The sequence below is a fragment of the Schistocerca americana genome, chromosome 7, assembly GCF_021461395.2.
Source record: "Schistocerca americana isolate TAMUIC-IGC-003095 chromosome 7, iqSchAmer2.1, whole genome shotgun sequence".
In the NCBI taxonomy this organism is placed as follows: Eukaryota; Metazoa; Arthropoda; class Insecta; order Orthoptera; family Acrididae; genus Schistocerca; species Schistocerca americana.
In genome coordinates this window covers 317,838,027-317,851,090 of record NC_060125.1, presented here as the reverse complement: position 1 = coordinate 317,851,090, position 13,064 = coordinate 317,838,027, and the positions used below count along the sequence as shown (strand labels likewise).

Here is a 13,064-nt window from a genome sequence, read left to right as displayed (position 1 = left end):
AAAGCTGCATGCCCGCGGGAGAAATCACGGCTGTAGTTTCCCCCTGCTTTCAGCCGTTCGCAGTGCCAGCTCAGCAAGGGCGTTTTGGTGAATGTTACAAGGCCAAATCAGTCAATCATCCAACCCTGTTGACCCTGCCCCTCTTCATGAACCAAACAGTTGTCTGGTCTCTCAACAGATACCCCTCCGTTGTGGTTGTGCCTATGGTACGGCTATCTGTATCGCTGAAACACGAAAGCCTCCCCAGCAACGGCAAGGTCCATGGTACATGGAGGGGGGGGGGGGGGGGGGGGAGGGAAAGAAGAACGGATAATGACTTTAAATTAGTATGAGGAGGGCCGTAGCCACAGAACAAAAAGAGAAATATTCTGTAGTCTTCCATAGGCATGAGAAGTGCGAGATTAGCATGTTATCTGACAAGGCACCGACGGTTCCTGGACGAAAGAACCAGGCTGGATTGCCTGATAGTATAGAAAAGATTCAGTGCTTGGAAGAACTGCAAATCCATATCAGATTTAATTGATAGAGTGAAGATTGCATACCGAAAGGTAAAGAAATTAAGATATCATCGTCGTTGAGAAACATGTTGAATATGTAAAAAGATTTGTGTTGTTTGTATATGTTACGAGGAGTCATTCAGTCGTGATAGGTTGGCTACTGTATTAGGCCTACAGATCACTTCTTAGCATACAAAGCCCCTATCCTCATGTTCGGTCTGTGGAATCGGTTCGTCAGTATTTGATGTGGTTTACGAAATATATCCAGCGGTAACGTTCGGTGACTCACCCCGTATATATTATTTTGCACCTAGGTTCCGAGAATTCCGGAACCTGTACAGAAAAGTGGAAGAGAGATCAACATAAACATCATTTTTGCCGTTTTTATTGCTCATGTAAACCACACATTTTATGTTGTACCACCATACAGCTAGACCTTCAGAGGTGGTGGTCTAGACTTCTGTACACACTGGTACCTCTAATACCCTGTAAAACGTTTTCTTGCGTTGATGCATGTCTGTATTTGTCGTGGCATACTATCCACAAGTTCATCAAGGCACTGTTGGCCCAGGTTGGCCCACACCTCAACGGCGATTCGGCGTAGATCCCTTAGAGTGATTGTGGGTGACGTCGTCCATAAACAGCCGTTTTCAGTCTATCCCACGCATGTTCGATAGGATTGATGTTTGGAGAATATGCTGGCCACTCTAGTCAAGCGATGTCGTTATGATGAAGGAAGTCATTCACAAGATGTGCACGATTCGAGTGCGAATTTTCGTCCATGAAGACGAATGCCCCGCCAATATGCTGCCGATATGGTTCCACTATAAGCTGGAGGACGGAATTCACGTATCGCACAGCCTTCCATGACCACCAGCGGCATACGTCGGCTCCACACAACGCCACCCCAAACCAGCAGGGAATCTCCACCTTGCTGCACTCGCTGGACAGTATGTCTAAGGCGTCCAGCCCGGCCCGGTTCAACCGACGATTGTCTGGTTGAACGCATATGTGACACTCATCAGTGAAGAATACGCGATGCGAATCCTGAGCGGTCCATTCGGCATGCTGTTGGGCCCATGTGTACCATGCAGCATGGTGTAATGGTTGCAAACATGGACTTCGACATGGACGCCGGGAGGATGTTGCGCATCGTGCAACCTATAGCGCACAGATTGAGTCGTAACACGACGTACTGTGGCTGAACGAAAAGTATTATTCAACATGGTGGCGTTGCTGTCAGGGTTTCTCCGAGCCATAATCCGTAGGTAGCGGTCATCCTCTGCAGTAGTAGACCTTGGGCGGACTGAGTGAGGCATGTCATCGACAGTACCTTTCTCTCTGTGTCTCCTCCATGTCCGAACAACATCGCTTTGGTTCACTCCGAGACGCCTGGACACTTCCGTTGTTGAGAGACCTTCCTGGCCCAACGTAACGATGCGGACGCGATCGAATCACGACATTCACCGTCTAGGCATGGTTGAGCTACACACAACGCGAGCAGTGTACCTCCTTCCTGGTGGATTGACTGGAACTGATCGGCTGTCGGACCCCCTTGGTCTAGTAGGTGTTGCACGTGAGTGGTTGCTTAGATCTTTGGGCTGGTTTAGTGACATCTCTGAACAGTCAAAGGGACTTTATCTGTGATACAATATCCACAGCCAACGTCTATCGTAAGGATTTCTGCGAACTGTGGTGATGCTAACCCTTTTTTGCTGTTTGTGTATACTTAATATCTTTTATTTTTCTGATAATTACACAATGCATGTATAATTTTCAGGTTTGTAAAAATGTACATCTTTTCCACAGAGAAGTGGGAAATCCTTTGTATCTGTGTTGAGAAATGAAGTGTGCAGTAATCGTAGTTCGAAACTGAGAACGTAATAAAATTCCAAATTATTTTGTATAGCATTTTTCAAATCTTTGTGTGCCACCAAATGAACACATAAATTTTGTTATCTCAATTACAGGGTGATCAAAAAGTCAGTATAAATTTGAAAACTGAATAAATCACGGAATAATGTAGATAGAGAGGTACAAATTGACACACATGCTTGAAATAACATGGGGTTTTATTAGAACCAAAAAAATACAAAACTTCAAAAAATGTCCGACAGATGGCGCTTCATCTGGTCAGAATAGCAGTAATTAGCATAACAATGTAAGACAAAGCAAAGATAATGTACTTTACAGGAAATGCTGAAAATGTCCACCATCATTCCTCAACAATAGCTGTAGTCGAGGAATAATGTTGTGAACAGCACTGTAAAGCATGTCCGGAGTTATGGTGCGGCATTGGCGTCGGATGTTGTCTTTCAGCATCCATAGAGGTGTCGGTCGATCACGATACACATGCGACTTCAGGTAACCCGAAAGCCAATAATCGCACGGACTGAGGTCTGTGGACCTGGGAGGCCAAGCATAACGATTGTCATGCGCAGTCACTGACGTTTTGCTGTCCAGCCCCATCTGTCGCACATTTTGTGCACCTTTGTTTTTCTTTTGTTCTAATAAAACCAATCTCATTCCAAGCATGTGTGTCAATTTTTACCTCTCTATCTACATTATTCCATGGTTTATTAAGTTTTCCAATTTATAATGACTTTTTAATCACCTGGTAAATAATACTAAACAACGTTCTCTGTTCTGAACTCACCATAAGTATGAAGTATGAGCTAGGACAAGCAAAAACATCTGATGCTGCACAAGCTCCTTCTTCAACAGTCACAACCTTGTGTATTCTCATATAATGAAAACTTGAAGGGATGCTATAAAGGATTTTGCCATCATATTTTTCTTGACTCTGGTAACTTACTGAAATGTTTCATCCAACCTGAAGCCTTTTTTGTATTTTAGCTCTAATTTTCATGAAGCTTTGTTCATTTGAAGCGTCAGATGTTCAGAGGGTAATCTCGTCTCCCCTTGACCACACGTTACTTCTACAAGGCAGTACTCAGATTTCCTCCCTCTTCACTCACTTCATCTTCCCGCACTGTGACGCAGGCGACGGGCCAGCGGATTGGCACCATCACGCAGTCGCTGGGCACGCTCGTGTTGTCGGTGGCGCTGGCCATGTACTACGAGTGGCGGCTGGGCCTGCTCGTGCTGGCCTTCGTGCCGCCGCTGTTCGGCGCCTTCTACATCCAGGGCAAGCTGCAGCGCGGGGAGCTGCTCGGCACCGCGGGCGCCATGGAGAAGGCCACCAAGGTACGCCGGGAGCAGGGGGCGAAGGCGAGCACTAGCAGCAGCAGCGGCAGCAGCAGCGGGTGCTTACGATTAAACTTGCGCTACTCGAGCTGGTCTAGACGGAAAACTATTTACCTCTCGGGTACCCAACTTTATAGGACTGATGTTCATACTGTGCACTGCAGGAGCTGCGTTGCAAGTAGTGTTATTTTGATGACTAGACCTCGAACTTTTGGGTTCTAAAAATCTTAATTTAGGTTCTATTACTTAGAAAAATGGGTTATAAGAATCAGAAAATAGGTGACCGAATTCCGACATCTTATTGTCTAGAAAGATAAATGCGACGCGTGTTTTTTAAGTAAATACCGGTTTGAAATTAAAAAGAGACATACTAAGATATCTCAATAATTTTAGTTTTACATGAAAGTCTGTACCTTAATCTACGTACTGACGCCAGTACAGTGTGTTTCTTCCTTGTTTACGTTGTGTACTGAGTGTTTAAGGTGCCTCCGGTAATCGTGAGTCCCGCCGACTGTGAAGTACGGGCTCTTGTAAAATTTCTTAGTGCTATAAGCCTAAAAGCGATCGATATCCATCGTGAGATCTGTGCAGTTTACGGAGATAACATTATAAATGATTGAATGGTAAGAAAGTGTGTCAGAGCATTTAAAGATGGCCGCACAAATGTGCACGACGAACAACGGAGGGGGCGTCCTTCCGTCTATAATAAAAGTTTGGGGCAGGAAGTGGACAATAAGGTGAGAGAAAACAGACGCTTTACGATTTCCTCCTTGCGGGACGTCTTTCCTAATGTTTCTCGTAGTCTTTTGTATGGCATTGTGACCGAGCACTTCAATTACCGAAAATTGTGCGCACGTTGGGTACCGAAAATGACGGATGTGCACAAAACCAAACGTTTAGACAGTGCATTGACTTTCCTTGAGCGGTACCACAACGACGGTGATGATTTCTTAAGCCAAATTGTTACGGGCGATGACACATGGGTGGCCTACGTCACACCTGAATCAAAGCAACAGACCATGGAAGTTGAGCAAGGGCATCGTTTTGTTGCAAGACATTGCCCGTTCGCATGTAGCGAATCAGGCCAAAGATCTCGATGGGAAACTCTAGATCATCCTCCGTAAAGCCCCGATCGTGCGCCCAGTTACTACCATCTGTTCCTGCACTTGAAGAAACACCTGGTCGGTCAGCGTCTTCAAGACGATGACGAAGTCAAAACAGTGGTGATGCAGTGGCTTACAAGTTAGGCTGCAGACTTCTATGAGGAGGTATTAAAAAACTGGTACAACGTTATGACAAGTGCCTCAGTATTGACGGAAATTATGTAGAAAAATACATTATGGTACAGGCTTTCGTGTAAAAATAAAATTATTGAGATAACTTAGCATGTCTTTTTTTATTTTCAAAACGGTACTTACTTAAAAAACACGCCTCGTAGATTGAGGAAAATCCACATTATATTATTGTCAATGTCGGTTATTACAGTCACAGTAAATAACTAACACTTTCTCCAGATTTTCCGTTCACAAACTGTTAATAGCATCTTCAATGCCGAGAATGAGCCTTCTATGTCAACAGATGTCACCGGAGAAAATTTAAATGATGGTATTAGGGGCTATGGACCGCACAATCATGTTCTGTTGATTTACCTGATATGACGCCAGCAGAGGGCGGTCAGTCCTGGATTTTTTTGTAGCACTGTCTTTAGTTTCTCGCCAACTTTCATACCAATAGAACCTGGAACCCAGTTGATTTTTTTGTGACCTCTTCCATCAGTCGCACTTGTATATAGACTGGTTTCCCTGAACACCCTAGAGCTTTAATAATAAGGACCAAAAATGCGTAGTGAGATTTTTATGTCCGCAGTGTCGTTGGAAATTGTTGAGTCCTTTAGAAGATCGTTAGCTGAAGTAATGCTCACTGCTTCCTCCCGCAATTTAACAACAATGTTGTTAATATCTTCCAAACGGTCGCTGTAATATTCCACGACCTCTAGCCACGTTCCCCAGCGAGTATGGGTTCTGGTGGAAGCGGTACGTTCGGAAGATCCTCTCGAAATAACTGGATTCTTGCAGTTGCTATAAAAAACTTTCTGTTGGTTGAAACTATTTACATGTAGAAATTTGAGACGTATCGTGTAAGCTACACGATTCAAGGCACGGGCAAGACATGTGATATGGAGCAAGGCTGGGAAAAATACTTTCAACAATTTAACAGTAGCAATCATGTATGCAGCTGCATCAGTGTAGATTATAAGAACTTTATTTTCATCTAGACTGTTGGGGAAAAGTAATTTGAGGGTTTTATTAACAAAGTGAGCAATTATTTCCTAGTCAGTCGTTTTTAGCTCTTTGCTGCTGAACAGATGAGGTACAGAGCAATGTCAGAATCTAACATTCCAACAATCAAACTAGGCCGCTGATAACTGCGCAGTTGAGCGCCGCACAATCTTATCATCATCATCAAAGTAGCCACATGTCGACCTTGTCTGTCAGTCATCTCATCGACAAAGATACACATGAATGAATCACCTGTATCTTCCCTTATCCTGCTCAATGTATTTTTATTTAAAGTATGTAAATAGTTTTTTCTTAGTGTGGATTTTGATGGAATGTTCGGTGACAGTATATGTCTAGAAAACTTTTGAACTGGCTATTTCCAACTGCATTGAATGGTATGTTTGCTGCAACAATGGCTCGACACAGGTCAAGATGAAATTCGTTTTTGTTTGTTGCATTTGGTTTAGTTACAAACTTTTGCTCCAAGTTTGATTTATTTTTTAAATTTGCCTGGTGTTTAATCCCTGAAACATGCTGACTTAAATGCGACCTCTGTTCAGAAGGTACCCAAAAACAAAAAGAAATACTTTGTGGAAGAATTTACATACGAGAGCTACTTACCAAATTAACTTACATTAAGCGTTTGGAAACAATATTTTTGAGTACGCATGACTATGGTCCAAGTTAACTCGGGTAAAACAGTGGCACCACTGTTCTATGAGTTAACATCTCACTCAAGTCTTTGTTGCACACATTTCAGTGAATAACTCTTCCGTTTGTAGTGAATTCAGGAAATTCTTGCAACCACTGACGAATCAGACACGACTAGGATCTGGATACTTTCGGCGTGCTTGACTTTCCACAAGTACCCTGTCGCTGTGAAATATTTCTCCACATCCAAGCAGCACACTGATCGATTGAACGAAAACGCAGCTGATGTACAGAACAGCGCCGGTCGCGGTGGTCTAGCGGTTCTAGGCGCTCAGTCCGGAACTAGGGGACTGCTACGGTCGCAAGTTCGAATCCTGCCTCGGGCATGGATGTGTGTGATGTCCTTAGGTTAGTTAGGTTTAAGTAGTTCTAAGTTCTAGGGGACTGATGACCACACATGTTAAGTCCCATAGTGCTGAGAGCTATTTGAACCATTTTGAACAGAACAGGCTATTCCGGTAGGGCAGGAAGGCGCCGGAGGCAGATCACAAGGCTCCTCAATGTCTTGCCGGGCCATTTGACTGTTCACAGCGAGCGACCACGCTCTGCGCAGCAGTGCGGGCTGGAACAGTCTGGCATGTGCTGTCGTCGTCTCACTCACGATTGACGTTAACTCATCGAGACAAACCAGTTATCATACAGTTCGTGCTTTCCTAAGTATCCGGGAAGACCAGAAGAGTAGTTTTAGTCATACAAATGTTATTTGACTGAATTTTTAAAAATCAGATGCAGTCAGATTCTCACATGAAATTTTTAAAAATGAGGTACAATCAGGTTCTAACATGAAGTTAGGTATTTTAGGTACTATAAAATCACAATTTTCTATAAAATATTTGTTTAATTCTTAGCTGGGAAGACCACGAGAGAATGTTGATCACAAAAAATTTATTTAATTGAATTTTTTAAATTTGGGAACTATGAGGTACTAACCTGGTGCTATAAAACTAGTGTTTTCGATCATAAATTCTCATGATTCGTGAATGTACAATTTTCATTGCTTTTATTTAATGAGGAACAAAATAGGTTTTTACCTAAGATTCGAGATCTAATGATGACCTACCGTTAGGCACCCGCACTGGTACGGTGACGTAGGGTTAAAACACAGATGTCAGTGTACACTACAGATGCAGACAATCAACATTGGTCTTGACAAGGTAGCTATGATCTGAGGAAACTGCAATCATTCGGTCATAAGTGCTGGGTCTTTTCTGCTCTTGGAGGTGACTGATCGGAAATACAACCTATGAAACATTAGCTCCTTTTTTTACAACAATGATACAAATATTTACTGACGTTTGTACAGACAATTTTACAGGAATGAGCCGAAGATTTACAACCGTCTTTGAACAGTAAATCTTCACTATGACGAACACAGATACAAACTCCTTTCATGAACTACAGTTTCAATATTTTTAAAGGTACAGCTGCACCAGAGACATGAATAGCACTAGTGTCCTAAGTAGATGATGTCGAATGCTACATCGGATGTCACTAATTGCAGTGAGCTAATCCATGCTCGGCTCTATATCTACATCTACATGGTCACTCTGCAGTTCACACTTAAGTGCCTGGCAGAGGGTTCATCGAACCATTTTCATACTACTTCTCTACCATTCCACTCTCGAATGGAGTGTGGGAAAAAGGAACACCTGAATCTTTCTTTTCGAGCTCTGATTTCTCTTATCTTATTATTATGATCATTTCACCCTACGTATGTGGGTGTCAACAAAATATTTTCGCATTCGGATAGGAAAGTTGGTGATTTAAATTTCGCAAATAGAACTCGCCACCCTTCAGGCGTATCATATTAGTGACACCCCCACCCCTATTGCGCGATAACACGAAACGAGCTGTCCTTCTTTGCACTTCTTCGATGTCCTCCGTCCGTCCTACCTGGTAAGGATCCCACACCGCGCAGCAATATTCCAGCAGAGGACGGACAAGTGTAATGTAGGCTGTCTCTTTAGCTTGTTTGTCGCATCTTCTAAGTGTTCTGCCAACAAAGCGCAGTCTTTCTTTCGCCTTCCTCACAATATTACCTATGTGGTCTTTCCAATTTAAGTTGCTCGTAATAGTAATGTCTAGGCATTTAGTCGAGTTGACAGCCCTTAGAATCGTGCGATTTATTGTATACCCAAAACTTATCGTATTTCATTTAGTACCCATGTGGATGGCCGGGCGGTGTTGCCGAGCGTTTCTAGTCGCTTCAGTCTGGCATCGCGCGACCGCTACGGTCGCAGGTTCGAATCCTGCCTCGGGCATGGATGTGTGTCATGTCCTTAGGTTAGTTAGGTTTAAATAGTTCTAAGTCTTGGGGACAGATGACCTCAGATGTTAAGTCCCATAGTGTTTAGAGCCATTTGAACCATTTTGGTAATGCGGCCGCTCGCGAGAAGCAGGTAATCCAGGCTCGAATCCCGGCCCAACACGGTTCTCAATGTCATCATTACATTATACATGTGGAGGTTGTTCATATTCGCAGCTGCGAATACATTTCGTGTATTTCATAACAGCTGTAGTAGCCGCAGTGTCTCTACCTTCGGACACGCTATCACGGCAGTATAGTATTATCTGCAGATACCACGCAAGTGACTTTCTGTTAAAATGTCTCCCCTGTACTCTGTAGATACATTCACGACGACATAGGGAAGTTTTGGTCCGGCCATGAAGCGTGGTCGGATCGCCAAAATGGTTAAGGCGAACATTCGTGACAAGTCGTAAATACGAGTCCCAGACCGGCACAAAATTTCAATGTCGTCATTCCATTACGCCGCTGAAGGTTGTCAATATCTGTAACTGTCAGTATATTTCATGTATTTCATAACAGTTGTAGTCGCCACAGCGCCTGTTTCTTCGGCCATGCCTCTACTGCAATATGATATTTGTTTGTCAATACCGGGCAGTTCATTTAAACCTTTCAAGATAAGTTTCAATGGAGTACTCTGTCACGTGGTGTGGTCACCAACAAGGGACTGAGACTAAGACATGAACATGTACGTTGGAATCATATAAATTTGGATAGATAAGATTTTCACAGCTTCCTGAACAAACACGTATTTCAATTTAGAAATAAGTTAAAACATGAAACACGATTCTCAGTGATCTTTCAACTGCGCGTCTGAACATTCCCTTAGAGTCTAAAGCTACTTCACTAATAAACTAGTAACCCCAAAAATTAGTTAAATATAACCGAACATGTAACAACGAACTTAACTATTGAATTGTGTCGTAAAGGAATGCTACATGATGAAATGACGATTCGAAACCTAATTGGAAACTGTACCGGCAAACTCAACGCAAATCTCTGCTATAGTTACAAGACTGTCACCTGAACAGAGTACGTAAGTCCGCCGATTTCAAGAGCCCAGTTTTCGCAATGTGGAGGGGGTTCATTAGTACCCTTACCTACCAGCGGAACTTCTCTGACACGCCTTGTGTTCTCCTTTACCTCTACGACCCCAAAAGTACTGAGAGGTTGGTATACATCGCGCGAGGTGATCTCTGGTGCCGCATAAATTTAATAACAGTCTGATTCTTCCAACCATTTGTTCACGATTTTTTCCACGTGGAAAGTGTATTAAACAGTATCGGTTGCTGAATGCATTACTCCATTTATCCCTTCTCCAAAGGCTCCTCACAAGATTAATAGAGCAAGATCGAATATTATTGAGGCTTTTATAACTCGCTTTGAGATGCCAAACGACAGATCACATGAAGTGGAGCAGACAGTACTCTTTACAGTTAAGGTGTACCCCTATTTTTTTCATTCATGTAGAACACACACCCTTACGAAATTGAATGATCATTTTTAAGATACCTGTTGTCGGTTTATTATTACAGGACTAATAGTATTACTAAACAATTACGGACTTTGATTACAGTCACCTTTTCACATTTACTGACTTATCTGTTGGGAAAAAAGATAGGATTAACCTGAATATTAACAAATTATCACACAGGTTGCCAGCACGTGACGTAAAAGTCAATTTTACTTCTTCAGGTTCCGTAACGATTCGACCGAGAACCGATTACAAGTTTATGCATGAAACACAAATCAGTGCAACAAATTCATCAGTCTCCATTGCTGTCCGAGCGGTCTAAGGCGCTGCAGTCGTAGACTGTGCGGCTGGTCCCAGCGGAGGTTCGAGTCCTCCCTCGGGCATGGGTGTGTGTGTTTGTCCTTAGGATAATTTAGGTTAAGTAGTGTAACAGCTTAGGGACTGATGACCTTAGCAGTCCCGTAAGATTTCACAGTTTTTTTTTTTTTTTTTTTTCTGCTGTCTGGTACTTCCTTCCCATGCTGCTCCAAACTTACGTACTATGGGTAAAAGCAATACGCTACTGACCGAACTCCATGGAACAGATCGCAGCATATCCCTCCGTAGGTGGCTGTGTCCCTCGTACTGACTCACACACAACGCCGGTGCCAGTGCTTGTACGCGAAACATGCTGTATTTTAAAAAGTATTGCTCTCCATGCTGACGTGGTGGTACAGCAACCTTTTGTTCCTGTTCTTTACAAAACAGTCGTAGGTTGCAAGCCAACGGCCTTGCCGCCGTGGTAACATCGGTTCCCATCAGATCACGAAGCGCTGTCGAGCCGGGCTAGCATTTGGCTGGGTGACCATTCGGTCCGCCGAGCGCTGTTGGCAAGCGGGGTGTATTCAGCGCTTGTGAGGAAGAATGAAGAGCTTCTCGATTAAGAAGTAGCGGCTCCGGTTTCGGAAACTGACATACGGCCTGGAGAGCGGATTGCTGACCACATGCCCCTCCATGAACCATGGACCTTGCCGTTGGTGGGGAAGCTTGCGTGCCTCAGCGATACAGATAGCCGTACCGTAGGTGCAACCACAACGGAGGGGTATCTGTTGAGAGGCCAGACAAAAGCGTGGTTCCTGAAGAGGGTCAGCAGCCATTTAAGTAGTTGCAGGGGCAACAGTCTGCGAGATTGACTGATCTGGCCTTGCAAGATTAACCAAAACGGCCTTGCTGTGCTGGTACTACGAACGGCTGAAAGCAAGGGGAAACTACAGCTGTAATTTTTCCCGAGGGCATGCAGCCTTACTGTGTGGTTAATGATGATGGCGTCCTCTTGGGTAAAATATTCCGGAGGTAAAATAGTCCCCCATTCGGACCTCCAGGCGGGGACTACTCAGGAGGACGTCGTTATCAGGAAAAAGAAAACTGGCGTTCTACGGATCGGAGCGTAGAATGTCAGATCCCTTAATCGAGCAGGTCGGTTAGGAAATTTAAAATGAGAAATGGATAGGTTAAAGTTAGATGTAGTGGGAATTAGTGAAGTTCGGTGGCAGGAGGAACACGACCTTTGGTCAGGCGAATACAGGGTTATAAATACAAAGTCAAACAGGGGTAATGCTGGAATAGGTTTAATAATGAATAAAAAAATAGGAATGCGGGTAAGCTACTACAAACACCTTAGTGAACGCATTATTGTGATCAAGATAGACACGAAGCCCACGCCTACTACAGTAGTACGAGTTTATATGCCAACTAGCTCTGCAGGTGACGAAGAAATTGAAGAAATGTATGAAGAAATAAAAGAAATTATTCAGATAGTGAAGGGAGACGAAAATTTAATAGTCATGGGTGACTGGAATTCGGTAGAAGGAAAAGGGAGAGAAAGAAGCGTAGTAGGTGAATTTGGATTGGGGGTAAGAAATGAAAGAAGAAGCCGCCTGGTAGAATTTTGTACAGAGCATAACTTAATCATAGCTAACACTTGCTTCAAGAATCATGAAAAAAGGTTGTATACATGGAAGAACCCTGCAGATACTAAAAGGTATCAGATATATTATATAATGGTAAGACAGAGATTTAGGAACCAGGTTTTAAATGGTAAGACATTTCCAGGAGCAGATGTGGACCTTCACCACAATCTATTGGTTATGAACTGTGGATTAAAACTGAAGAAACTGCAAAAAGGTGGGAATTTAAGGAGTTGGGACCTGGATAAACTGAAAGAACCAGAGGTTGTACAGAGTTTCAGGGTGAGCGTAAGGGAACAAATGGCAGGAATGGGGAAAAGAAATACAGTAGAAGAAGAATGGGTAGCTTTGAGGGATGAAGTAGTGAAGGCAGCAGAGGATCAAGTAGGTAAAAAGACGAGGGCTAGTAGAAATCCTTGGGTAACAGACGGAATATTGAATTCAATGAAAGGAGAAAATATATAAATGCAGTAAATGAAGCAGGCAAAAAGGAATACAAAGGTCTCAAAAATGAGATCGACTGGAAGTGCAAAATGGCTAAGCAGGGGTGGCTAGAGGATAAATGTAAGGATGTATACACGTACATCACTAGGGGTAAGACAGATACTGCCTACAGGAAAATTAAAGAGACCACTGAAGAAAAGA

At 43.3% G+C, this 13,064-nt stretch overlaps 1 protein-coding gene across 2 annotated transcripts in view; it reads left to right on the top strand.

The window, feature by feature from the left end:
- Positions 1 to 13,064, top strand: part of LOC124622572 (ATP-dependent translocase ABCB1-like) — a 163,805-nt gene that overhangs the window by 115,261 nt on the left and 35,480 nt on the right. For both annotated transcript variants that reach the window (XM_047148320.1, XM_047148319.1), the window contains one exon: positions 3,501 to 3,704. In XM_047148320.1, the coding sequence (XP_047004276.1) occupies positions 3,501 to 3,704 (204 nt within the window). The remainder of the gene's footprint in view (positions 1 to 3,500; positions 3,705 to 13,064) is intronic.